Here is a 24802-nt window from a genome sequence, read left to right as displayed (position 1 = left end):
CATTACTTCTAAATATCTCCCCTTTTTAACTATTAGCCTTGTCCTTATTCAACTCTTCATCTTATGTGAGTATTTACTTCTAAATATCTCCCCTTTTTAACTATTAGCCTTGTCCTTATTCAACTCTTCATCTTATGTGAGCATTTACTCATTTTTGGATACCCAAAATATTTTATATTTTTGATATTACTCATAGTTTCTTACTAATAAACCTTATACATAGTCAACTCTTCATCTTATGTGAGCATTTACTCATTTTTGGATAATCTCTTTTACAAATTGGATTTATCTCCTCCCCACACATGGATTGATCCTATTGGCCCACAAGAACCTTAATTCGACCATAATCCAAAAATTTCTGAAAATCTAGACCCTTAGGCTAAGGTCTTTTATACCCATTTTCAATTAATTCCAATTGCACATTGGAAAGTTCTTTTTGAATTTTTGTTCAGGGGAATTCACTTTAATAAGATGAGATATTTTCCTATCCAAAAATATTAAAAATCTGAATATTCTTTCTCTAGAATATTTTCTCTCTCTAGGTTAAAACAGTTAGAAAGAAGATCTTTTATATTTCTGAAGAGGGATTTAATTACACGGGAAGATGCTGGACATCTTGAGAGGCTAGGGAGGAATCTTACAATTTCCATCTTGGAGCTCTCAATACATTTATTAGTCTTGCTCTACCACATGGTAGAGCTAGATAAATGCATTCTAGAATGCTTTGAGGTCTAGCTCTACCATGTGGTAGAGCAAGAATGCATCGATCTAGCTGTGTTCCATATACATCAACAAAACCAATTACTCCAAGAAGAGACCTACTTCACATGACAAGAACCAAGGAGCTAGAACTGCATTTGATCTAGCTCTACCACGTGGTAGAGCTGTATTCTACCTAGACCACATCGTAGAGCTAGAATGCTTTGAGGTCAAGCTCCACCATGTGGTGAAGCTAGAATGCATTCTTCTAGCTCTACCATGTGGTAGAGCTAGTCTTCAATGAATGTAACCGGCTGAGGTTGAATGTAACTGTGGTAGAGCTGTATTCTACCTAAACCACATTGTAGAGATAGAATGCTTTGAGGTCTAGCTCTACCATGTGGTGGAGCTAGAATTGCATTTGAGGTCTAGCTCTACCATGTGGTAGAGCAAGAATGCATCGATCTAGCTATGTTCCATACACATCAACAAAACCAATTACTCTAAGAAGAGACCTACTTCACATGACAAGAACCAAGGAGCTAGAATTGCATTTGATCTAGCTCTACCACGTTGCAGAGCTGTATTCTACCTAGACCACATCGTAAAGCTAGAATGCTTTGAGCTCCAACTCTACCATGTGGTGGAGCTAGAATTGCATTTGATCTAGCTCTACCATGTGGTAGAGCTTTATTCTACCTAGACCACATCGTAGAGCTAGAATGCTTTGAGGTCCAGCTCTACCATGTGGTGGAGCTAGAATTGCATTTGAGGTCTAGCTCTTCCATGTGGTAGAGCTCGATTGACCAGAATGCATCGATCTAGCTGTGTTCCATACACATCAACAAAACCAATTACTCCAAGAAGAGACCTACTTCACATGACAAGAACCAAGGAGCTATAATTGCATTTGATCTAGCTCTACCACACGTGGTAGAGCTGTATTCTACCTAGACCACATCGTAGAGCTAGAATGCTTTGAGGTCCAGCTCTACCATGTGGTGGAGCTAGAATTGCATTTGAGGTCTAGCTCTACCATGTGGTAGAGCAAGAATGCATCAATCTAGCTGTGTTCCATACACATCAACAAAACCAATTACTCCAAGAAGAGACCTACTTCACATGACAAGAACCAAGGAGCTAGAATTGCATTTGATCTAGCTCTACCATGTGGTAGAGCTCTATTCTACCTAGACCACATCGTAGAGCTAGAATGCTTTGAGGTCCAGCTCTACCATATGGTGGAGCTAGAATTGCATTTGAGGTCTAGCTCTACCATGTGGTAGAGCTGTATTCTATCTAGACCACATTATAGAGCTCGAATGCTTTGAGGTCCAGCTCTACCATGTGGTGGAGCTAGAATGCATTCTTCTAGCTCTACCATGTGGTAGAGCTAGACTTCAATAAATGTAACCAGCAAAGGTTGAATGTCACTGTGCTAGAGCTGTATTCTACCTAAACGACATTGTAGAGATAGAATGCTTTGAGGTCTAGCTCTACCATGTGGTAGAGCTAGAATTACAATTGAGGTCTAGCTCTACCATGTGGTAGAGCAAGAATGCATCGATCTAGCTGTGTTCCATACACATCAACAAAACCAATTACTCCAAGAAGAGACCTACTTCACATGACAAAAACAAAGGAGCTAGAATTGCAATTGTTCTAGCTCTACAACGTGGTAGAGCTGTATTCTACCTAGACCACATCATAGAGCTAGAATGCTTTGAGGTCCAGCTCTACCATGTGGTGGAGCTAGAATTGCATTTGAGGTCTAGCTCTACCATGTGGTAGAGCTGTATTCTATCTAGACCACATCGTAGAGCTAGAATGCTTTGAGGTCCAGCTCTACCATGTGGTGGAGCTAGAATACATTCTTGTAGCTCTACCATGTGGTAGAGTTAGACCTCAATGAATGTAACCGGCTGAGGTTGAATGTAACTGTGGTAGAGCTAGACCTCAAAGCTTTCTACCTCTACGATTTGGCTCCACCACATGGTAGAGCTAGACCTCAAATGTAATTCTAGCTCCACCACATGGTAGAGCTAGACCTCAAAGCATTCTATCTCAATTACTCCATCTTGGAGCTCTCGATACATTTATTAGTCTTGCTCTACCACATGGTAGAGCTAGATAAATGCATTCTAGCTGGACGTCAAAGTATTCTAGTGCTGGTTTTTCAATGGATATTATCTCTACCAGGTGGCACGGCAAGATTAATAAATGTATTGACCAAAATGCTTTGAAATCTAGCTCTACCATGTGGTGGAGCTAGAATGCATTCTTCTAGGTCTACCATGTGGTAGAGCTAGACTTCAACGAATGTAACCGGTTGAGGTTGAATGTAACTGTGGTAGAGCTGTATTCTACCTAAACCACACTGTAGAGAGATAGAATGCTTTGAGGTCTAGTTCTACCATGTGGCAGAGCTAGAATTGCATTTCAGGTCTAGCTCTACCATGTGGTGGAGCTAGAGTCGTAGAGGTAGAAAGCTTTGAGGTCTAGCTCTACCATGTGGTAGAGCAATAATGCATCGATCTAGCTGTGTGCCATACACATCAACAAAACCAATTACTCCAAGAAGAGACCTACTTCACATGACAATATCCAAGGAGCTTGAATTGCATTTGATCCAGCTCTACCACGTGGTAGAGCTGTATTCTACCTAGACCACATCGTAGAGCTAGAATGCTTTGAGCTCCAGCTCTACCATGTGGTGGAAACACCATATTAGATAATTTGGAAAAAATCCCATTCCCATTTGAAAAATGGGATCATGGTGAACCTATCCAAGCTTCTATCAAAACCCTATCATGTGACATATCATTGGAAAGATCTTGAAGAGTAGGATCTAAATCTATAATGTCCGACAAATTTGGAGTTAATATGCTCAAGATATGGCCAAAACTATGTTGAAAAGGTAATTCCCAAAGTATGAGATTTTTTCCAAATTATCTAATATTGTCTTTGGAGTTAGAATTGCATTCTTCTAGCTCTATCATGTGGTAGAGCTAGACTTCAACGAATGTAACCGGCTGAGGTTGAATGTAACTGTGGTAGAGTTGTATTCTACCTAAACCACATTGTAGAGATAGAATGCTTTGAGGTCTAGATCTGCCATGTGGTGGAGCTAGAATTGCATTTGAGTTCTAGCTCTACCATGTGGTGGAGCTAGAGACATAGAGGTAGAAAGCTTTGAGGTCTACCTCTACCATGTAGTAGAGCAAGAATGCATCGATCTAGCTGTGTTCCATACACATCAATAAAACCAATTACTTCAAGAAGAGACCTACTTCACATGACAAGAACCAAGGAACAAGAATTGCATTTAATCTAGCTCTACCACGAGGTAGATTTGTATTCTACCTAGACCACATCGTAGAGCTAGAATGCTTTGAGGTCCAGCTCTACCATGTGGTTGAGCTAGAATTGCATTTAAGGTCTAGCTCTACCATTCATGTGGTAGAGCTAGACTTCAACGAATGTAACCGGCTGAGGTTGAATGTAACTGTGGTAGTGCTGTATTCTACCTAAACCACATTGTAGAGATAGAATGCCTTGAGGTCTAGCTCTACCATGTGGTGGAGCTAGAATTGCATTTGAGGTCTAGCTCTACCATGTCGTGGAGCTAGAATCGTAGAGGTAGAAAGCTTTGAGGTCTAGCTCTACCATGTGGTAAAGCAAGAATGCATCGATCTAGCTGTGTTCCATACACATCAACAAAACCAATTACTCCAAGAAGAGACCTACTTCACATGACAAGCTAGAATTGCATTTGATCTAGCTCTACCACGTGGTAGAGCTGTATTCTACCTAGACCACATCGTAGAGCCAGAATGCTTTGAGGTCAAGCTCCACCATGTGGTGGAGGTAGAATGCATTCTTCTAGCTCTACCATGTGGTAGAGCTAGACTTCAATAAATGTGACCAGCTGAGGTTGAATGTAACTGTGGTAGAGCTATATTCTACCTAAACCACATTGTAGAGATAGAATGCTTTGAGGTCTAGCTCTACCATGTGGTCAAGCTAGAATTGCATTTGAGGTCTAGCTCTACCATGTGGTAGAGCAAGAATGCATCGATCTAGCTCTGTTCCATACACATCAACAAAACCAATTACTCCAAGAAGAGACCTACTTCACATAACAAGAACCAAGGAGCTAGAATTGCATTTGATCTAGCTCTACCACGTTGTAGAGCTGTATTCTACCTAGACCACATCGTAGAGCTAGAATGCTTTGAGCTCCAACTCTACCATGTGGTGGAGCTAGAATTGCATTTGATCTAACTCTACCATGTGCTAAAACCAATTACTCCAAGAAGAGACCTACTTCACATGACAAGAACCAAGGAGCTAGAATTGCATTTGATCTAGCTCTACCACGTGGTAGAGTTGTATTCTACCTAGACCACATCGTAAAGCTAGAATGCTTTGAGGTTCAGCTCTACCATGTGGTGGAGCTAGAATTGCATTTGAGGTCACTCTAGCTCTACCATGTGTGGTAGAGCTGTATTCTATCTAGGCCACATCATAGAGCTAAAATGCTTTGAGGTCCAGCTCTACCATGTGGTGGAGCTAGAATGCATTCTTCTAGCTCTACCATGTGGTAGAGCTAGACTTCAATGAATGTAACCGGTTGAGGTTAAATGTAAGTGTGGTAGAGCTGTATTCTACCTAAACCACATTGTAGAGGTAGAATGCTTTGAGGTCTAGCTCTACCATGTGGTGGAGCTAGAATTGCATTTGAGGTCTAGCTTTACCATGTGGTAGAGCAAGAATGCATCGATCTAGCTGTGTTCCATACACATCAACAAAACCAATTACTCCAAGAAGAGACCTACTTCACATGACAAGAACCAAGGAGCTAGAATTGCATTTGATCTAGCTCTACCACGTGGTAGAGCTGTATTCTACCTAGACCACATCATAGAGCTAGAATGCTTTGAGGTCCAGCTCTACCATGTGGTGGAGCTAGAATTGCATTTGAGGTCTAGCTCTACCATGTGGTAGAGCTATATTCTATCTAGACCACATCGTAGAGCTAGAATGCATTCTTCTAGCATGTAACCGGCTGAGGTTGAATGTAACTGTGGTAGAGCTAGACCTCAAAGCTTTCTACCTCTACAATTCTAGCTCCACCACATGGTAGAGCTAGACCTCAAATGCAATTCTAGCTCCACCACATGGTAGAGCTAGTCCTAAAAGCATTCTATCTCAATTACTCCATCTTGGAGCTCTCAATACATTTATTAGTCTTGCTCTACCACATGGTAGAGCTAGATACATGCATTCTAGCTGGACTTTAAAGTATTCTAGTGCTGGTTTTTCAATGTATATTATCTCTACCAGGTGGTAGGGCAAGATTAATAAATGTATTGACCAAAATGCTTTGAAATCTAGCTCTACCATGTGGTGGAGCTAGAATGCATTTTTCTAGCTCTACCATGTGGTAGAGCTAGACTTCAACGAATGTAACCGGCTGAGGTTGAATGTAACTGTGGTAGAGCTGTATTCTACCTAAACCACACTGTAGAGAGATAGAATGCTTTGAGGTCTAGTTCTACCATGTGGTGGAGCTAGAATTGCATTTCAGGTCTAGCTCTACCATGTGGTGGAGCTTGAGTCGTAGAGGTAGAAAGCTTTGAGGTCTAGCTCTACCATGTGGTAGAGCAATAATGCATCGATCTAGCTGTGTTCCATACACATCAACAAAACCAATTACTCCAAGAAGAGACCTACTTCACATGACAATAACCAAGGAGCTTGAATTGCATTTGATCCAGCTCTACCACATGGTAGAGCTGTATTCTACCTAGACCACATCGTAGAGCTAGAATGCTTTGAGGTCCAGCTCTACCATGTGGTGGAGCTAGAATTGCATTCTTCTAGCTCTACCATGTGGTAGAGCTAGACTTCAACGAATGTAACCGGCTGAGGTTGAATGTAACTGTGGTAGAGCTGTATTCTACCTAAACCACATTGTAGAGATAGAATGCTTTGAGGTCTAGCTCTACCATGTGTGGTGGAGCTAGAATTGCATTTGAGGTCTAGCTCTACCATGTGGTAGAGCTAGAATTGCATTTGAGGTCTAGCTCTACCATGTGGTAGAGCAAGAATGCATCGATCTAACTGTGTTTCATACACATCAACAAAACCAATTACTCCAAGAAGAGACCTACTTCACATGACAAAAACCAAGGAGCTAGAATTGCATTTGTTCTAGCTCTACCACGTGGTAGAGCTGTATTCTACCTAGACCACATCGTAGAGCTAGAATGCTTTGAGCTCCAGCTCTACCATGTGGTGGAGCTAGAATTGTATTTGAGGTCTAGCTCTACCATGTGGTGGAGCTGTATTCTATCTAGACCACATCGTAGAGCTAGAATTCTTTGAGGTCCAGCTCTACCATGTGGTGGAGCTAGAATGCATTCTTGTACCTCTACCATGTGATAGAGCTAGACCTCAATGAATGTAACCGACTGAGGTTGAATGTAACTATGGTAGAGCTAGACCACAAAGCTTTCTACCTCTACGATTCTAGCTCCACCACATGGTAGAGCTAGACCTAAAAGCATTCTATCTCAATTACTCCATCTTGGAGCTCTCGATACATTTATTAGTCTTGCTCTACCACATGGTAGAGCTAGATAAATGCATTCTAGCTGGACGTCAAAGTATTCTAGTGCTGGTTTTTCAATGGATATTATCTCTACCAGGTGGCACGGCAAGATTAATAAATGTATTGACCAAAATGCTTTGAAATCTAGCTCTACCATGTGGTGGAGCTAGAATGCATTCTTCTAGGTCTACCATGTGGTAGAGCTAGACTTCAACGAATGTAACCGGTTGAGGTTGAATGTAACTGTGGTAGAGCTGTATTCTACCTAAACCACACTGTAGAGAGATAGAATGCTTTGAGGTCTAGTTCTACCATCTGGCAGAGCTAGAATTGCATTTCAAGTCTAGCTCTACCATGTGGTGGAACTAGAGTCGTAGAGGTAGAAAGCTTTGAGGTCTAGCTCTACCATGTGCGGTAGAGCAATAATGCATCGATCTAGCTGTGTTCCATACACATCAACAAAACCAATTACTCCAAGAACAGACCTACTTCACATCACAATAACCAAGGAGCTTGAATTGCATTTGATCCAGCTCTACCACGTGGTAGAGCTGTATTCTACCTAGACCACATCGTAGAGCTAGAATGCTCTGAGGTCCAGCTCTACCATGTGGTGGAGTTAGAATTGCATTCTTCTAGCTCTATCATGTGGTAGAGCTAGACTTCAACGAATGTAACCGGCTGAGGTTGAATGTAACTGTGGTAGAGCTATATTCTACCTAATCCACATTGTAGAGATAGAATGCTTTGAGGTCTAGCTCTACATGTGGTGGAGCTAGAATTGCATTTGAGGTCTAGCTCTACCATGTGGTGGAGCTAGAGACATAGAGGTAGAAAGCTTTGAGGTCTAGCTCTACCATGTACTAGAGTAAGAATGCATCGATCTAGCTGTGTTCCATACACATCAACAAAACCAATTACTCCAAGAAGAGACCTACTTCACATGACAAGAACCAAGGAGCAAGAATTGCATTTGATCTAGATCTACCACGAGGTAGATCTGTATTCTACCTAGACCACATCGTAGAGCTAGAACGCTTTGAGGTCCAGCTCTACCATGTGGTGGAGCTAGAATTCCATTTGAGGTCTAGCTCTACCATGTGGTAGAGCTAGACTTCAACGAATGTAACCGGCTGAGGTTGAATGTAAGTGTGGTAGTGCTGTATTCTACCTAAACCACATTGTAGAGATAGAATGCCTTGAGGTCTAGCTCTACCATGTGGTGGAGCTAGAATTGCATTTGAGGTCTAGCTCTACCATGTGGTGGAGCTAGAATCGTAGAGGTAGAAAGCTTTGAGGTCTAGCTCTACCATGTGGTAGAGCAAGAATGCATCGATCTAGCTGTGTTCCATACACATCAACAAAACCAATTACTCCAAGAAGAGACCTACTTCACATGACAAGAACCAAGGAGCTAGAATTGCATTTGATCTAGCTCTACCACGTGGTAGAGCTGTATTCTACCTAGACCACATCGTAGAGCTAGAATGCTTTAAGGTCAAGCTCCACCATGTGGTGGAGCTAGGATGCATTCTTCTAGCTCTACCATGTGGTAGAGCTAGACTTCAATGAATGTAACCGGCTGAGGTTGAATGTAACTGTGGTAGAGCTATATTCTATCTAAACCACATTGTAGAGAAAGAATGCTTTGAGGTCTAACTCTACCATGTGGTCGAGCTAGAATTGCATTTGAGGTCTAGCTCTACCATGTGGTAGAGCAAGAATGCATCGATCTAGCTATGTTCCATACACATCAACAAAACCAATTACTCCAAGAAGAGACCTACTTCACATGACAAGAACCAAGGAGCTAGAATTGCATTTGATCTAGCTCTACCACGTTGTAGAGCTGTATTTTACCTAGACCACATCGTAGAGCTAGAATGCTTTGAGCTCCAGCTCTACCATGTGGTGGAGCTAGAATTGCATTTGATCTAGCTCTACCATGTGCTAGAGCTGTATTCTACCTAGACCACATCATAGAGCTAGAATGCTTTGAGGTCCAGCTCTACCATGTGGTGGAGCTAGAATTGCATTTGAGGTCTAGCTCTACCATGTGATAGAGCTCGATTGACCAGAATGCATCGATCTAGCTGTGTTCCATACACATCAACAAAACCAATTACTCCAAGAAGAGACCTACTTCACATGACAAGAACCAAGGAGCTATAATTGCATTTGATCTAGCTCTACCACAGCTGTATTCTACCTAGACTACATCGTAGAGCTAGAATGCTTTGAGGTCTAGCTCTACCATGTGCTGGAGCTAGAATTGCATTTGAGGTCTAGTTCTACCATGTGGTAGAGCAAGAATGCATCGATCTAGCTGTGTTCCATACACATCAACAAAACCAATTACTCCAAGAAGAGACCTACTTCACTTGTGCTACGGAAGTTGCTCTATGTCCACATCACTCCGTGCACGGATTTGGGCATCGCAATCACTTCTCCCAGCGCGTCAAAGTTGGGTCCCAGAGCCATTCAACACACTTGTTTATCTCCTTGGTTCTCGTCATGGTCTCTTCTTGGAGTAATTGGTTTTGTTGATTTGCATGGTACAGAGCTAGATCAATGCATTCTAGCTCTACCACATGGTAGAGCTAGACCTCAAATGCAATTCTAGCTCCACCACATGGTAGAGCTAGACTTCAAAGCAGTCTAGCTCTACGATGTGGTCTAGGTTGGATACAGCTCTACCACGTGGTAGAGCTAAATCAAATGCAATTCTAGCTTCTTGGTTCTTGTCATGTGAAGTAGATCTCATCTTGGAGTAATTGATTTTGTTGATCTGCATGGTACACAACTAGATCGATGCATTATAGCTCCACCACATGGTAGAGCTAGATCGGATGCAATTGTAGCTCCTTGGTTCTCGTCATGTGAAGTATCTCTCTTCTTAGAGTAATTGGTTTTGTTGATGTGCATGGTACACAGCTAGATCCGGGTTGCTTGCCACACATTTTTCCATGCATGATTCGAATTTCATGCCTCTTCGGCGCGGTTTGGGCCACGGTTGGAAATTTCCACCATTTGGCACGCTCGTTCATCTTTTTCGAGAACCCGGATTCGAACAGTTAGAAGAAGAGGATCCTGGACCCCATCAGAGAACGGACCACACAGACTTGTGCTAGGGAAGTTGCTCTATGTCCACATCACTCCGTGCATGGATTTGGGCATCGCAATCACTTCTCCCAGCGTATCAAAGTTGGGTCCCGAGACGAAGATAGTGCAAAATCGCCATAACAGAGTTTCGGATCCGAATTGAGTCCGAATCGCATCTAAACACAACAAGAAAGATTCCGGTTGCTTGCCACACATTTGTCCATGCATGATTCAATTTTCATGCCTCTTCGGCGCCGTTTGCACCATGGTTGGAAATTCCCGCCATTTACCACGCTCCTCGTGCATCTTTTTTGAGAACCCGGATTCGGACAGTTAGAAGTTGAGGATCTGGGACCCCGTCAGAGAACGGACCACACGGACTTGTGCTAGGGAAGTTGCTCTATGTCCACATCACTCCGTGCAAGGATTTGGGCATCGCAATCAGTTCTCCCTGCGCGTAAAAATATGGTCCCGGCGAAGATAGTGCGAAATCGCCATAACAGAGTTTCGGGTCCGAAATGAGTCCGAATCGCATCTAAACACAACAATAAAGATCCGGGTTGCTTTCCACACATTTGTCCATGCATGATTCGAATTTCATGCCTCTTCGGCACTGTTTGGGCCACTGTTGAAAATTTTTGCCATTTGCCACGCTCGTGCATCTTTTTCGAGAACCTAGATTCGGACAGTTAGAAGTTGAGAATCCGGGACCCCAACAGAGAACGGACCACACGGACTTGTGCTAGGGAAATTGCTCTATGTCCACATCACTCCTTGCATGGGTTTGGGCATGGCCATCACTTCTCCCATCGCGTCAAAGTTGGGTCCTGACGAAGATAGTGCAAAATCGCCATAACAGAGTTTCGAATCCGAAATGAGTCCGAATTGCATCTGAACACAACAAGAAAGATCCGGGTTGCTTGCCACACATTTGTCCATGCATGATTCGATTTTCATGCCTCTTCGGTGCCGTTTGGGCCACGGTTGAAAATTTCTGCCATTTAGGACGCTCGTGCATCTTTTTCGAGAACCCGGATTCGGACAGTTAGAAGTTGAGGATCTGGAACCCCATGAGAGAACGGACCACACGGACTTGTGCTAGGAAAGTTGCTCTATGTCCACATCACTCCGTGCATGGATTTGGGCATCGCAAGCACTTCTCCCAGTGCGTCAAAGTTGGGTCCCGGAGAAGATAGTGCAAAATCGCCATAACAGAGTTTCGGGTCCGAAATGAGTCCGAACCGCATCTGAACACAATAGGAAAGATCCGGGTTACTTGCCACATATTTGTCCATACATGATTCGAATTTCATGCCTCTTAGGTGCCGTTTGGGCCACGGTTGGAAATTTCTGCCATTTGGCACACTCGTGCATCTTTTTCGAGAACCTGGATTCGGACAGTTAGAAGTTGAGGATCCGGGACCCAATCAGAGAACGGACCACACGGACAGGTGCTAGGGAAGTGCTCTATGTCCACATCACTCCGTGCATGGATTTGGGCATCGCAATCACTTCTCCCAGCGCATCAAAGTTGGGTCCCGGCCAAGATAGTGCAAAATCGCCATAACAGAGTTTCGGATCCGAAATGAGTCCGAATCACATCTGAACACAACAAGAAAGATCCGGGTTGCTTGCCACACATTTGTCCATGCATGATTCGATTTTCATGTCTCTTCGGCACCGTGTGGACCCCTGTTGTAAATTTCCGTCATTTGGCACGCTCGTGCATCTTTTTCGAGAACCCGGATTTGGACAGTTAGAAGTTGAGGATCCGGGAACCCATCAGAGAACGGACCACACGGACTTGTGCTAGGGAAGTTGCTCTATGTCCACATCACTCCGAGCATGGATTTGGGCATCGCAATCACTTCTCCCAGCGCCATTCAACACACTTGTTTATCTCCTTGGTTCTCGTCATGGTCTCTTCTTGGAGTAATTGGTTTTGTTGATTTGCATGGTACAGAGCTAGATCAATGCATTCTAGCTCTACCACATGGTAGAGCTAGACCTCAAATGTAATTCTAGTTCCAACACATGGTAAAGCTAGACCTCAAAGCGGTCTAGCTCTACGATGTGGTCTAGGTTTGGATACAGCTCTACCACGTGGTAGAGCTAGATCAAATGCAATTCTAGCTTCTTGGTTCTTGTCATGTGAAGTAGATGTCTTCTTGGAGTAAAATTTGATTTTTTTGATCTACATGATACACAGCTAGATCGATGCATTCTAGCTCCACCACATGGTAGAGCTAGATCGGATGCAATTGTAGCTCCTTGGTTCTCATATTGAAGTAGGTCTCTTCTTGGAGTAATTGGTTTTGTTGATCTGCATGGTACACAGCTAGATCCGGAATGCTTTCCACACATTTGTCCATGCATGATTCGATTTTCATGCCTCTTCGGCGCCCTTTGGGCCACGGTTGAAAATTTTCACCATTTGGCACGCTCGTGCATCTTTTTCGAGAACCCGGATTCGGACAGTTAGAAGTTGAGGATCCAGGACCCCATCAGAGAACGGACCACATGGACTTGTGCTAGGGAAGTTGCTCTATGTCCACATCACTCCGTGCATGGATTTGGACATCACAATCAATTCTCCTAGCGGGTCAAAGTTGGGTCCCGGGCGAAGAGAGTGCAAAATCGCCATAACAGAGTTTCGGATCCGAAATGAGTCGGAATCGCATCTGAACACAACAAGAAAGATCCGGGTTGCTTGCCACACATTTGTCCATGCATGATTCGATTTTCATGCCTCTTCGGTGCCGTTTGGGCCATAGTTGGAAATTCCTGCCATTTGGCACGCTCGTGCATCTCTTTCGAGAACCCGGATTCGGACAGTTAGAAGTTGAGGATCTGGGACCCCATCAGAGAACAGACCACACGCACTTGTGCTAGGAAAGTTGCTCTATGCCCACATCACTCCGTGCCCGGATTTGGGCATCGCAATCAGTTCTCCCTGCGCGTCAAAGTTGGGTCCCCGCGAAGATAGTGCAAAATCGCCATAACAGAGTTTCGGGTCCGAAATGAGCCCGAATCGCATCTAAACACAACAAGAAAGATTCAGGTTGGTTGCCACACATTTGTCCATGCATGATTTGATTTTCATGCCTCGTCGGCGCCGTTTGGACCAGTGTTGGAAATTTGTCATTTGCCACACTCGTGCATCTTTTTCGAGAACCCGGATTTGGACAGTTAAAAGTTGAGGATCTGGGACCCCATCAGAGAACGGACCACATGGACTTGTGCTAGGGAAGTTGCTCTATGTCCACATCACTCCGTGCATGGATTTGGGCATCGCAATCACTTCTCCCAGCACGTCAAAGTTGGGTCCCAGCGCCATTCAACACACTTGTTTATCTCCTTGGTTCTCCTCATGGTCTCTTCTTGGAGTAATTGACTTCAAAATCTTTAAATGTGCAAGCTAATTTCATCAATCTTGAAAGAACTAATCAATTAAGGGTAGCCCTCCATTGTTTTCTAACCAAGACTAGCATTTTGATGTGCCCTCCTAATCTTGTTGCTTATATCACCACCTTTCTGAAATATGCAAAACTTCTACGAATGTAAATTGTTGCAATCTCTTACTCTCTTTCTATGATACAATTTTAGAGAAAGTCTCTCTACTCTTTGAGTTTAATTTTTTATTACTAGCCTATAATTTTCTTTATCTTTAAGCAAAGATTTTCAGTCAGCTTTATTATATTCCACTCTATATTTTTTACATGCTATCAAAGCTAGGTATCTAGATAACGCTTTCCTTGTTGTATTGTAGAGTGGGTTTGGGCTTAAAGGTGTTAGTAGAGTTTTGCTATGAGTTAGACTTCCCTATCTCATGAGAGAAAAATTAGAAAGAAAAAGAGAGTTCATAACTTATAATTTGAATATTGTTTCCTAAGCTATCTTCTAGGTTTCTTGCTCTTTTTTCCTCATGCTTGCATGTATCTTTTCATGTAACCATATTGGGTAACAAAGACATCCTCATCATCATAATGTCCTCCTCATCATCAAACACATGCTTAATGAGGTAGTAGACTAGAGCTTGGGGAGCTCCTTGTGAGAACTTGGAGGGAACAATTTATTCTCTAGACGGAATGTTGATAGCTTACACTCAAGATAGTGAGGTGAGGGATCCTTTACCATCCACCAACGTACTCTACATTCAACCCACCAACCTTATCTACATTAAACCCAAAACTTATTTCAAGATTCATTACACATCATCCAAGCATCCTAGAGAGCCAAGAATCTAAGCGACCAATAACAAAGAGATAGGTACTCTATATTTTTTCCCTTTATTACTTAAAATTAAACGAATAAGAGATTAGACAACAACAAAAAAGCTGCCAGAGAAAGGAACGACCCTTTAAAATATGGTTCCTCAGTGAGCATCTTATTCACTGCTTCACATTAAGAAATGGTAGACAGACGAATCAACAATATAGCGATCATGTTAATATTAGTCACCAATTGTCTATATCTTTACAACCAAAATTTCTGGTCAAATCGACTTCATCCAAGGAAAGCCTTGTTATTAGCATGGCCTATTAACAGGAGGTCCGCAAAGGCCAGGGTTCCCTTCATAACTGCATACATACACAAATAACGGCCGGATCAAGCTCTACACACACACACACAGATATATCACACACACACACACACACAGAAAGAGAGAGATGGAGATGGATTTATACGTTGCTTCGGTGGCGAACTTGGCAAGAACTCCGTTTGTTGGGATGGGTCCGCTAAGGTTGTTATCATTAACAAAGCTGTACTTAACACCAAATTAAGAAAAACCTCATAAGTGGTGCATTATTACAGCAAAATGTGCGGTGTAATTAGATCTGCTTAAGCTGATTAGTGACGAGTAGAACTCACAAGATGGTAAGCTTGGAAAGGTTTCCGAGTTCGCTTGGTATGGGACCCGTCAGGTCATTCTGGTAGATTTGCAGAGCAAACATGTTGCTGATACTGCCGAGCTCTTTAGGGATGGTGCCGTTGAGGTGGTTCTTGGACATGTCGCTGGGACACAGAATTAGCGATGTTAATCTAACAAGGCAATGAATGTGTGCGTTAACGGTGAGTGAGTTTGTGTGTGCGTTAACAGTGAGTGATTGTGTACATGTGTGTGCATTTGTGTTCCGGTGTGTGTGTGTGTGAGAGAGAGAGAGAGAGAGAGAGAGAGAAGAGATCAAAGAGACAGAGCCGCCTTATTACATTGCTTGAAGATGAGGAAGATCTGCAAGACTTGACGATAACGGACCCGAGATGCCCGAAAGCGTCATAAACCTAGAATTAATACAGAAGCGCACGCGCAGCGCAGCATTAATCAAATACGAAATCTAGTTAAAACTGTGATTAATGGACGATATTTAGTTACAAGTATTGGACGTGGTTGTCGTCGTCGCAAGTAACCCCTGAGAAGTCGCAGGGATCGTGAGCAAACTCATCCCAGAATAGGAATCTCCCATTGGGATCGTCGATACCCCGCCTCCATGCCATCAGAGCATCCACTGCAGTTAACGCAACGCTAATTGTATCATAATTACTAACAATCGTTATTCTATCATAGTTAACCTTCTGATTAATCCACTCGATCTTAATTATTACCTTCCGGATTTAGGCCGGATGCATGGCACACGCCCAATAAGAGACACAGGAGCAGCGCCGCCACGGCGAAGCCAGATTGTACTGCCGCCATTGCTGTAGCACTAAAGAAGCTTGAAGAAGAACAACAAGACTAGTAGTAGCCACAAGGCAATATCCACGACGCGAGTGGCGTCGTTAATATAGAAGCTTGCCGCGCTCAGAACGCCATTCGAGTTTTTGTCGCTATGAATTTGCGTGCACACCTGTTTATTAGTGCTCTTAAGCCCTATTTTCTGAATTATATATATTGGAATATTATATTTATGCTACTCTTCTAAATGTGAATGTACTAAATTGCATGCCATCAATTATTCCAATAGCCCACATAGTGAGAGAGGGTACTAAATTACATGCCATCTATAGCCCACATAGTGAAAGAGGGTACTAAATATTATATTAGTATTATTATAATCTTAACTGCGAATGTGACACAATGGTAATCAACGAGGTGTTGTCTATGGCGATGGCGATCAAAAAGGTGGCCGTTTTTTATGCTTTCCTTTGCTTGATACTTACGAGCCCCTTCTCTTCTCGCCCTCTATCAATTAGGTCCCTACGGGCTTAGCTTGGCTACACAACCACTACCCCCCCTTCCCCCAACTTGGGTGCATGGGCACCACTTAGCTTGGCTACACAACCACTACCCCCCCTTCCCCCACCTTGGGTGCATGGGCACCGTAGTGGAGGGTCCCCCCACTTTGCTTAGGGCGCAAGGTGCAAGCGCCGGTGCAGTGGCTGAGCAGCACCCACATCTTGTCAAAAGTGCTCAAGTTCCTGCTTACAAGCAGGTTCCCCCGTGGCCTCCTACCATGGATTGGAATCGCAAAGCTCTGATGAGATATGACCAGGTGATTGAAGACTTCTTGGACACCAAGAAGCAAGTGGAGGAATCCAGAACCAGAGTGGAAGAGTTGAACCTGTTGCTGTTGCAGAAACAAGTGGTGGAAGGATCCGAAGCTGCCAACTCGCTGCTAAGAAGTCACTAGCAACAAAGGACACCTCAACTGTTCCTTCAGGTAATCCTATTTCCACTAAACCATTGGTCTGTTTGCCCCCAGACTTGGTACTCTCAATGGAAAAGCATTACACAGCCATATGCTTGGTAGGTCTGCTTTTTGGGCCTGGGTCATAGATAACTAGTCTGCTATTGGTATTGAGGTAGAAATTATCCAAGCACTCCCCAATGGTTGCTACATCTTTCTGTTCAAAGACTCTGGCATGGCCTTAAAAGTCTTGGGTTAATGGATGTATAGAAACATCCCCGTTTGCTTTTTCACCTGGTCCAAAGACTTCAATCCCAAAGGACCCAAGCCCTCAACATGTCCCATGTGGGTGGAACTCCCCAATCTCCCCTTTTACCTCTAGATAAAAAAGTTGTTTCCCCCTTAGGGAAAGTCCTAGGTATGAGACCAAAAAATGAGTACAATCTTGCCTGGCATCCCCAAATCTTAGTGGAAGTTGATCTAGACAAACCCCTTATAGATAAAGTGGAGATTAATTGTGGTGAATATAACCTACAGTAGGAAATTTTGTACAAACACCTTCCCAATGCTTGCTTCGACTGTGGAAAACAAGGGCATATTATAAGAGACTATCCTTCCACATACCCCATCCAGAATACCTCCAGTCCCCCTGCTCAACAACCCCAACAGGAGGAGGAATTTCATACAGAATAGGCTTGGCCAATAGAGAGCCTTTGCAAACTCTTATGCCTTGTTGGACAATATCTCTAGCCCTGAGGACTCTGTGGACTCCCAAGAGTTCATCCAATCCTCCCCCTAGATAGAACCAGAATCTTAGCACAAACCAACCAAATGGATCATGACCAGTTTATCCCTTCACGACCATTAGATGATGGGCAACTGGTTGAGGATCAGAACAGGGCTAGCCAGGCCCTAGCTAAGACAGAAAATGGCACCCCAAATGAAATGGAAATAGTAAAGGAACTGAAAAGGGTTCATGCACTAGTGGGTTCAACCACCCCACAATCTGCTAGACTGCTTCCAAAGCTGGACCTAAAAAGGTCAACGCTAAGAAAAAAGTCAAATGAAATGCACTACTTTAAAGGTAAAGGGATTGACTGACCCCTCAAAATTCCATTTTGTGAGACAGTGGCTAAGAAAACAAGGTAGACTTGACTTCATTGCCTTGACTGAAGTCAAAGTCAGTGGAACTGAGTTGGAAAAAAGGTTGCATACCATCTCTAAAGACCACATATGGATCCTCATAGCCCACACTCAAGGCTCTAGTGGATTTGCTTTGGGGATGCATATAGACCATCAGAGTGAGTTGAAGGATGTTCGGATTAATCTATATGACCAATGGGGTGACTTTGAACTGTCTACCTTCTCCTTCATTGGCATTTATGATGGAGAAGCATAATCTAGCAGAATCAGAACGTGGAGGACATTGAGAGTTGTTCCTAAACCTTTCTTCTTAATGGGGGATTTCAATATGGTGGAATCCAAGATGATAGGTTCAGAGGCTTGGAACAAGTCATCAAAGGGACAGAGCTACAAGCATGGCAGATCACTAATGACCAATTTGGGTTGTGTGACTTGGGGAATACTGGGGATCACACTTGGCAGAATTATGCCCAAGGAAAGCTGACCACAAAGGCAAGGTTGGATAGTGGATATGTAAGCAAGAGTTTTTTGCAAATGTAGATCTGATGTTTCTACTTGCCTCTCAAACTATTACCCCATCACCCTACTTTTGGATACTCATGACAAAAAGGTATCTAATCAATGGTTCCACACTGATCCTACTCTATTCAAGATGCCTATTGTGCAGGAGGAGGTTAAAATTTTTTGGATTGACTTCTTCAATAGAGGTCTCACTCCTACCAAGGCCTGGAGTTTGGCCATCAAATCTACCAATCTCTACTGATATGCATCAAAAAGGAGGTTACTAGAATCAGGCAAACCAGAAGAGAAATATTATGCCTTAAACTGAAGGAACTGGAAGAAACTGCAAATAAGGAGGACCTTTCAGCTCAAAAGGAGGTACTCAGGAGACAAGAGCTGAAATTAGGAGAGAGGAGGAGTTATCTCTTCAACATGCCCTACTCTTCTTTAGAGATTGGTGGGCAGGAAAAACTGACCTACCCACTCCTGAAATGTTCAAAATGCTAAAGGTCAAACAATGTAAGGAAAAGCTTCCCCCTCTTCATAATCCTAATAGCCTAATCAGTTGCTCTGAGGAAGGGAACACGATAAGGGTATTCAAATATTTTAGCAACATCTTTAGCAAAGGGGGTGAGATTACTAAGGATCAGATCACCTGCATTGCCATCATAGGGTAGGCCATAAAACCCACTATCCCAAATAGCTTCTCTAAAACATTGGAAAACAATATTTCAAGAGAGGAAATAGGTAAGGCAATTGATAGTCTAAAGGTGAGGAAAAGCCCAGGAGATGATGGCATGCCCTCAGAATTCTACAAGACTTTTAAGGAAATCTTGGTGGTGACTCCTCTCCTAGCTGTGTGGCAGGAAGCTGTGTCATTTGGGGCTCTCCCCCTGTAAACAAATGAGGGATGGATTAAACTCATCCACAAGAAAGGTGAGAAGGAAGGCGTGAGCAACTGAAGGCCCATCACTATGTTAAACTGTGCATTTAAAATATTTGCTAAAGCCCTAGCTTTGAGGTTGCCTAGTGAGCTGAAGAATTGGATCAGACAAGAACACAAGGGTTTCATCAAAGGAAGGTTTATTGAGTGTTTATCCTGGGTGCTATAATTACTCTGTGTGGGAGGGTATAGAATATGCACAAGAATCTAAACAAGATTATATCTTCTGCAAAATAGATTTTTATAAAGCCTATGATAGGCTCAGTTGGCACTATGTATTGGAATCTCTTAAACATATGGGTGGTTGTACACTCAAATTATGTCAATGGAATGGTTTTTAGCTTCTTCCGTGACCGTGTAGGTAATTAAATTGACAATTGAGAAAGATGGAGCAATTGCAAAGAGATCTCAACAACACGAGAGAGAGAGTGAGTGAGAGAGAGTTTGAGCGAGACATTAAAATAATTACATTTGTGGTTAAAATGGATTCAAAGTTATAAATACGGTAGAGATTTCCATGTTCCAATACTCTTCTTCTAGGCACACATCTCACACCACCCTCCCCTTATATCTTCATATTGCAATAGGCTCTTTGTAAACTCTTTTATCACAGCTTCATCCAAAAATTCCTCTAATACTACTATGTTTGCAAGAATCTTAAGTAAATTTCTTCAATCTTTCATGTACCTCAAGGAAAAGGAACCTAGATCAGATGCCCTCATGGAAGCATGGACAATAACATCTGAAGTGCAAGAGCTCTACAAGAAGCTCAAAATAGAGAAAGCGGTAGACCTTGCAGACAAGAACATGCTAGAGGTGAACATGCTAGAGGGGTGAAAGCACAATAGTCGTTAGGATATGGAGAGCTTTTGGCATCATTGAAGAGGCAAAGGAGGCTCCTCTTCAAGCTAAAGTTGACACCTTCATTGCAGAGTTAGGGTAGACAGAGAAGGCCTAATTGATAGTTAAGGCCCAAAATGCTTTCATATATTGTTGCATGTGTTCAACATATTCATATATATGCTACAATATTTCTATTTTCTTAGAAATATAATAGAAGCTGCATCTCTCTATAGTGTCTTTGTGAAGAAGTAGCAATGATAGTGGCCCATGGAAGTAAAGAACATGTTGTACACCCTTGCTTTCATATATTGTTGTGTGTGTTCAACATATCGTAGGTGTTTGTCATGTAATGTTGTGGTCGTGTAAGTTTGCTTGGGAATATAATGGAAGTTTTCGATCATAATATGGTGTCTTTATAAATGAGTTGCAATGATAGTTGTAAATGAGTTGCAATGTGTGTAGTGCTCAACATCTCGTAGGTGTAGATAGAGAAACCGCTCGCCTCAACACCAAAAAGCTCTCGGTCGAAAATGCTCTCCAAAAAAATACATCTCTCACACACACACACACAAAAAAATAAATCCATTTAAGGTCATTTTTATTAGAAATCAATGCTCTAACCTTATCATTGTCACTATGTGGGTGATGGGTTACTCTCTATTGTAAGCCCCCTATAATAGGAGTACTTTTTGTGTGTTGAACCTAACATTTCTTAGTTTAGACATTGCCATGTATGGTCGATCAATGGTTAGGAGACAACTTATGTAGACTTGGCACCATGCCAGCAAGTAGGATTCATGTAAGTGTGTTGGATAATTAAGTCCGTTCTCTTGGGTAGAAGGAGATTTCAAGACACCTATTCCTTGGGCACCCACACAACCTCGAATGTGTTAGGACTATTTGGATGATCATCAACTGGTGATGGATCAATTCAGTTCATTAGGACTTGTGGTATGATGATGCCCGACATAGGCCTACCTAACTATAATATGACCAACCCGGAGTACTATGGATCAATTCAGTTCATTAGGACTTGTGGTATGATGATGCCCGACATAGGCCTACCTAACTATAATATGACCAACCCTGAGTACTATGAATTGAAAAGTTTAGAATCTTTCTTAGTCATATTGAGATCATTGTGATTAAATCTATTGCTCCTTTATTATGCATGTGACATTCTTCATTTAGAGTCTATTTAAATCAACATTGGAGCTCCTTGTGGAGGAGAACATGGGTGGGTAGATGCCATCAATTGTATAGCTTTGGTGTGCAATAGTGATTTAGTTTTATCCTCAATCTCACTTGTATAATAAGTCCCTTCATCTAGTGATCATTCCGTGTAGTTATATTTTCTTACATGGTATTAGAGCTAAGACGCTAGACAAAGCTTATTGCCAAGTGGTTCTTTGATAGAAGATTTGGAGGAATGACACAACCTCCCATTAAGGCTTGAAACGAGCACCGTTCGTATGATGAAAGGTTGGATGGAACTAATTATGCATTGTTGCAGGTTAAGGTCCATCTTGGACTCTTATAAGCTATGGTGGGAAACAACCATTGGGACTATCCTTTTGAAAAAACTTACAAGTTTGCATCTAAGGGACTTAGAATGAGACTACTACCTTCAAAAAATTTACATGTACCAAGATTGTGGAACTTACTTTAGGCTATCTATCACCTTGTGTAAGGGACTTGGAATAAGGACTTTGAAGGAGACTATTACCTTCAAAAAAGAAAAAATCTACATGTGCCAAGATTGTGGAGCCTACTTTAGGCTATCTATTTCCTTGTGTAGCTTGCAAAATTTGCTTTTAGAATAGGGGATAATAAATCCCCTTCAAGCAGCTCCACATATACCTCCTCCATGAGGTCTCCATTAAGGAAAGAAAATTTTACATCCATTTGGTACACACGTCACTTTTCTTGAGCTATAAATGCCAAAACCATGCAAATGGTGATGATGCAAGGTATGGGGGTAAAGGTTTCTTAGAATCAAAGTGTTAGACTTATACAAAACCTTTTGCCAAAAGCCAGGTCTTGTACTTCTCAAAGGTTCCACTAGATCTATATTTATCAAGACCCACTTAGTGTTGTTTTGATGGACCCCTATGTGATAGAGTGCCTTTGATAAGTTAAAGGTTGCATTGGTAACAAGTCTTGTTTTGAAGCTACCAGAGTTTGTCAAGTCTTTTGAAGTGATCATTAATGCCATTGGATTCACTGTTGGTGGAGTCCTAATGCAAGAGAGATGCTGCAGATGAATCCCAAAAGTTGAGGCCACATGAGAGAAGTCATGAGAGAAATCATGAGAGAATCCTAATGGATTCACTTTTTGGTGGAATGTTAATGCAAGATGGATATCGCATATCAATCCCAAAAGGTTAGGCCACATGAGAGAAGTCATGATGTCCATGATTTAGAGCTACTTGCAATAGTGCATGCTCTAAAGCTTTTGCGACATTATCTTATTGGGTAGAATTAATTCACCTTAGTTACACATTAGAAGAGCTTAAAGTGTATTTTCACTTAGAGTGATCAATATGAATCTCAATATAAGGCAAAGAATATGAAGGAAGTTTGACTTTAAGATTAAATATAGATTGGGGAAGGAAAAGATGTGCTCATCAGAAAAGCCTCTTACTGGCTATGATTTCAATCCCTTACCCACTTTGAAATCATAGAAAAAAATGGATTATATGAATTCTTCTCCCTTATCATTTCCTTGGTTAAGAAGGAGAGAAAAATGACCCTAAGAGATGAGGAAAATTCAAGGGTACATGTTAGAAGATGGCTACTAATACTTCAACAAGTGGCTATGTGTTCCTGAAGAAGGTGGAGATCTGAAGAGAAGAATATTGAGGGAGGCTCATAATAGCCGTATAGTGCAAAAAGGTTCTTTTGGTCCGAGACTCTTTAGGGGCGATAAGTTATGTGACACACTTTGGTGTACTAGAGTTATGACATAGTTATAGTGCCAACTTATGTAGTCAAGTTCACACTATGGATGGAGAGTACTTTCCCATATAGTATGTACTCTTTTCTCTTTATGTTATGGTTGTAGAGAAAACAAGAGAATAAAGAAAATTCAGCCATCCATCTCTCTTGTCTTCTTATCTTCTCTTGTGTGTGTGTGTGTGTGTGTGTGTGTGTGTGTGTGTGTGTGTGTGTGTGTGTGTGTGTGTGTGTGTGTGTTTGCTTGTAAAAGGAGCTTAAGCTCATACTCTCCCTTGCATTCTTCTCATGGTATCAGAGTGCTGATTTGTGTGAAAAGAGCTCAAGAGACAAGCAAAGGAAGCAATCCATGTACTATATCTTGTTTATCAATGCTTAACATGCCAAAAGGTCAAGGCTGAAAGAGTTGAACTGCCAAGAAAGTTATAGCATCTGGATATTCCATTTGGACATTCTGCGATGAAATGGGAATACATTAGTATGGATTTATTACTCGATTATCTTTAGTGAATATAGATATATCTCTTTGAGGAGTAGTGGATCAATTATTAACTAAGGTTACGCACTTGATCCCTGTAAAGAAGACTTATATAGCTTTATATGTTACTAAGATTTTCTTGAAGGTTGCTCACATGATCCCTGTAAAGAAAATTTCAATTTTATATGTTGCTAAGATTTCGTTTAAAAGAGATTTTCAGATTTCGTTTGAAAGAGATATTCAGATTCCATCGATTGCCTAGGAAAATTGTAAGTGATAAAGATCTACATCTTGATTTTGGAATACATTCTTCAAAGCTGTAGATACCTCTCTGAACCTTAGCACTGCATATCATCCAAAAATTGATGAGACAAAAAGAGAGCGAATAAACTATTATTACTGGAGTTTGCTTATGATGCCTCTCATCATCGAAGCATTGGGATGAGTCCATTCAAGGCACTACATGTAGAAGATTTCCTAACACCATTAAATTGGTCTAACTGTAAGATCCCTCCCAAGCCATGTAATGATTCTCTTTTAATATAGGTTTCAAGAAGAAAGAGAGTGCACTTCGAGAGAGACTATAAGGCTAGAAACGTTAAGAAAGTGATAGAGTAAAAATATTAGTTCCAAAAATCTGAAAAGAAATAAAAAGATAAGAATAGATCTGTTAAGAGATAAATATCTCCAAAAATAGAATTTTGAATTTAGGTGATAGAAGGTTATATTTAGAGTGCTGGTTCTGTCAGGGTCTCTACACAGGGAAACTGTAAGAAGCAGCAAGTACTAGCCTCAAGGTGATTCTAGACCTTGAGATGTATATATATATATCTTCATTCTCACTTGTGTATATGCTTAGACGCTGGTGGAGTCCTCACACACATCATTTTTAGCAA

The 24802-nt window shown here is 42.0% G+C and overlaps 1 protein-coding gene across 1 annotated transcript; it reads right to left on the bottom strand.

Moving 5' to 3' along the window:
• Positions 1-14930: 14930 nt before the first annotated feature.
• LOC147606433 (uncharacterized) lies at positions 14931-16177 on the bottom strand. Its single transcript, XM_086791672.1, has 6 exons — positions 16022-16177; positions 15792-15924; positions 15629-15700; positions 15290-15433; positions 15106-15180; positions 14931-14997 (listed from the first exon to the last, which is right to left on the bottom strand). The coding sequence occupies exons 1-6, from the start codon at positions 16110-16112 to the stop codon at positions 14946-14948; spliced, it is 567 nt and encodes a 188-aa protein (XP_086647798.1). The 5' UTR covers positions 16113-16177; the 3' UTR covers positions 14931-14945.
• Between the last annotated feature and the right edge of the window lie 8625 nt (positions 16178-24802).

This window comes from Cibotium barometz, chromosome 57 (assembly GCF_041138505.1).
Source record: "Cibotium barometz isolate CiBa-2024 chromosome 57, ASM4113850v1, whole genome shotgun sequence".
Taxonomy (NCBI): Eukaryota; Viridiplantae; Streptophyta; class Polypodiopsida; order Cyatheales; family Cibotiaceae; genus Cibotium; species Cibotium barometz.
Note: the sequence above shows the minus strand (reverse complement) of the source record. Positions and strands in the feature narration are given on the sequence as shown.

Coding starts and splice junctions, on each gene's coding strand:
- LOC147606433 (XM_086791672.1), bottom strand. CDS start 16,112: ATGGCGGCAGTACAATCTGGCTTCGCCGTGGCGGCGCTGCTCCTGTGT. Junction 15,181..15,289: donor CTTTCCAAGCTTACCATCTT/GTGAGTTCTACT, acceptor TGTTAAGTACAG/CTTTGTTAATGATAACAACC. Junction 14,998..15,105: donor AAGTTCGCCACCGAAGCAAC/GTATAAATCCAT, acceptor GTATGTATGCAG/TTATGAAGGGAACCCTGGCC.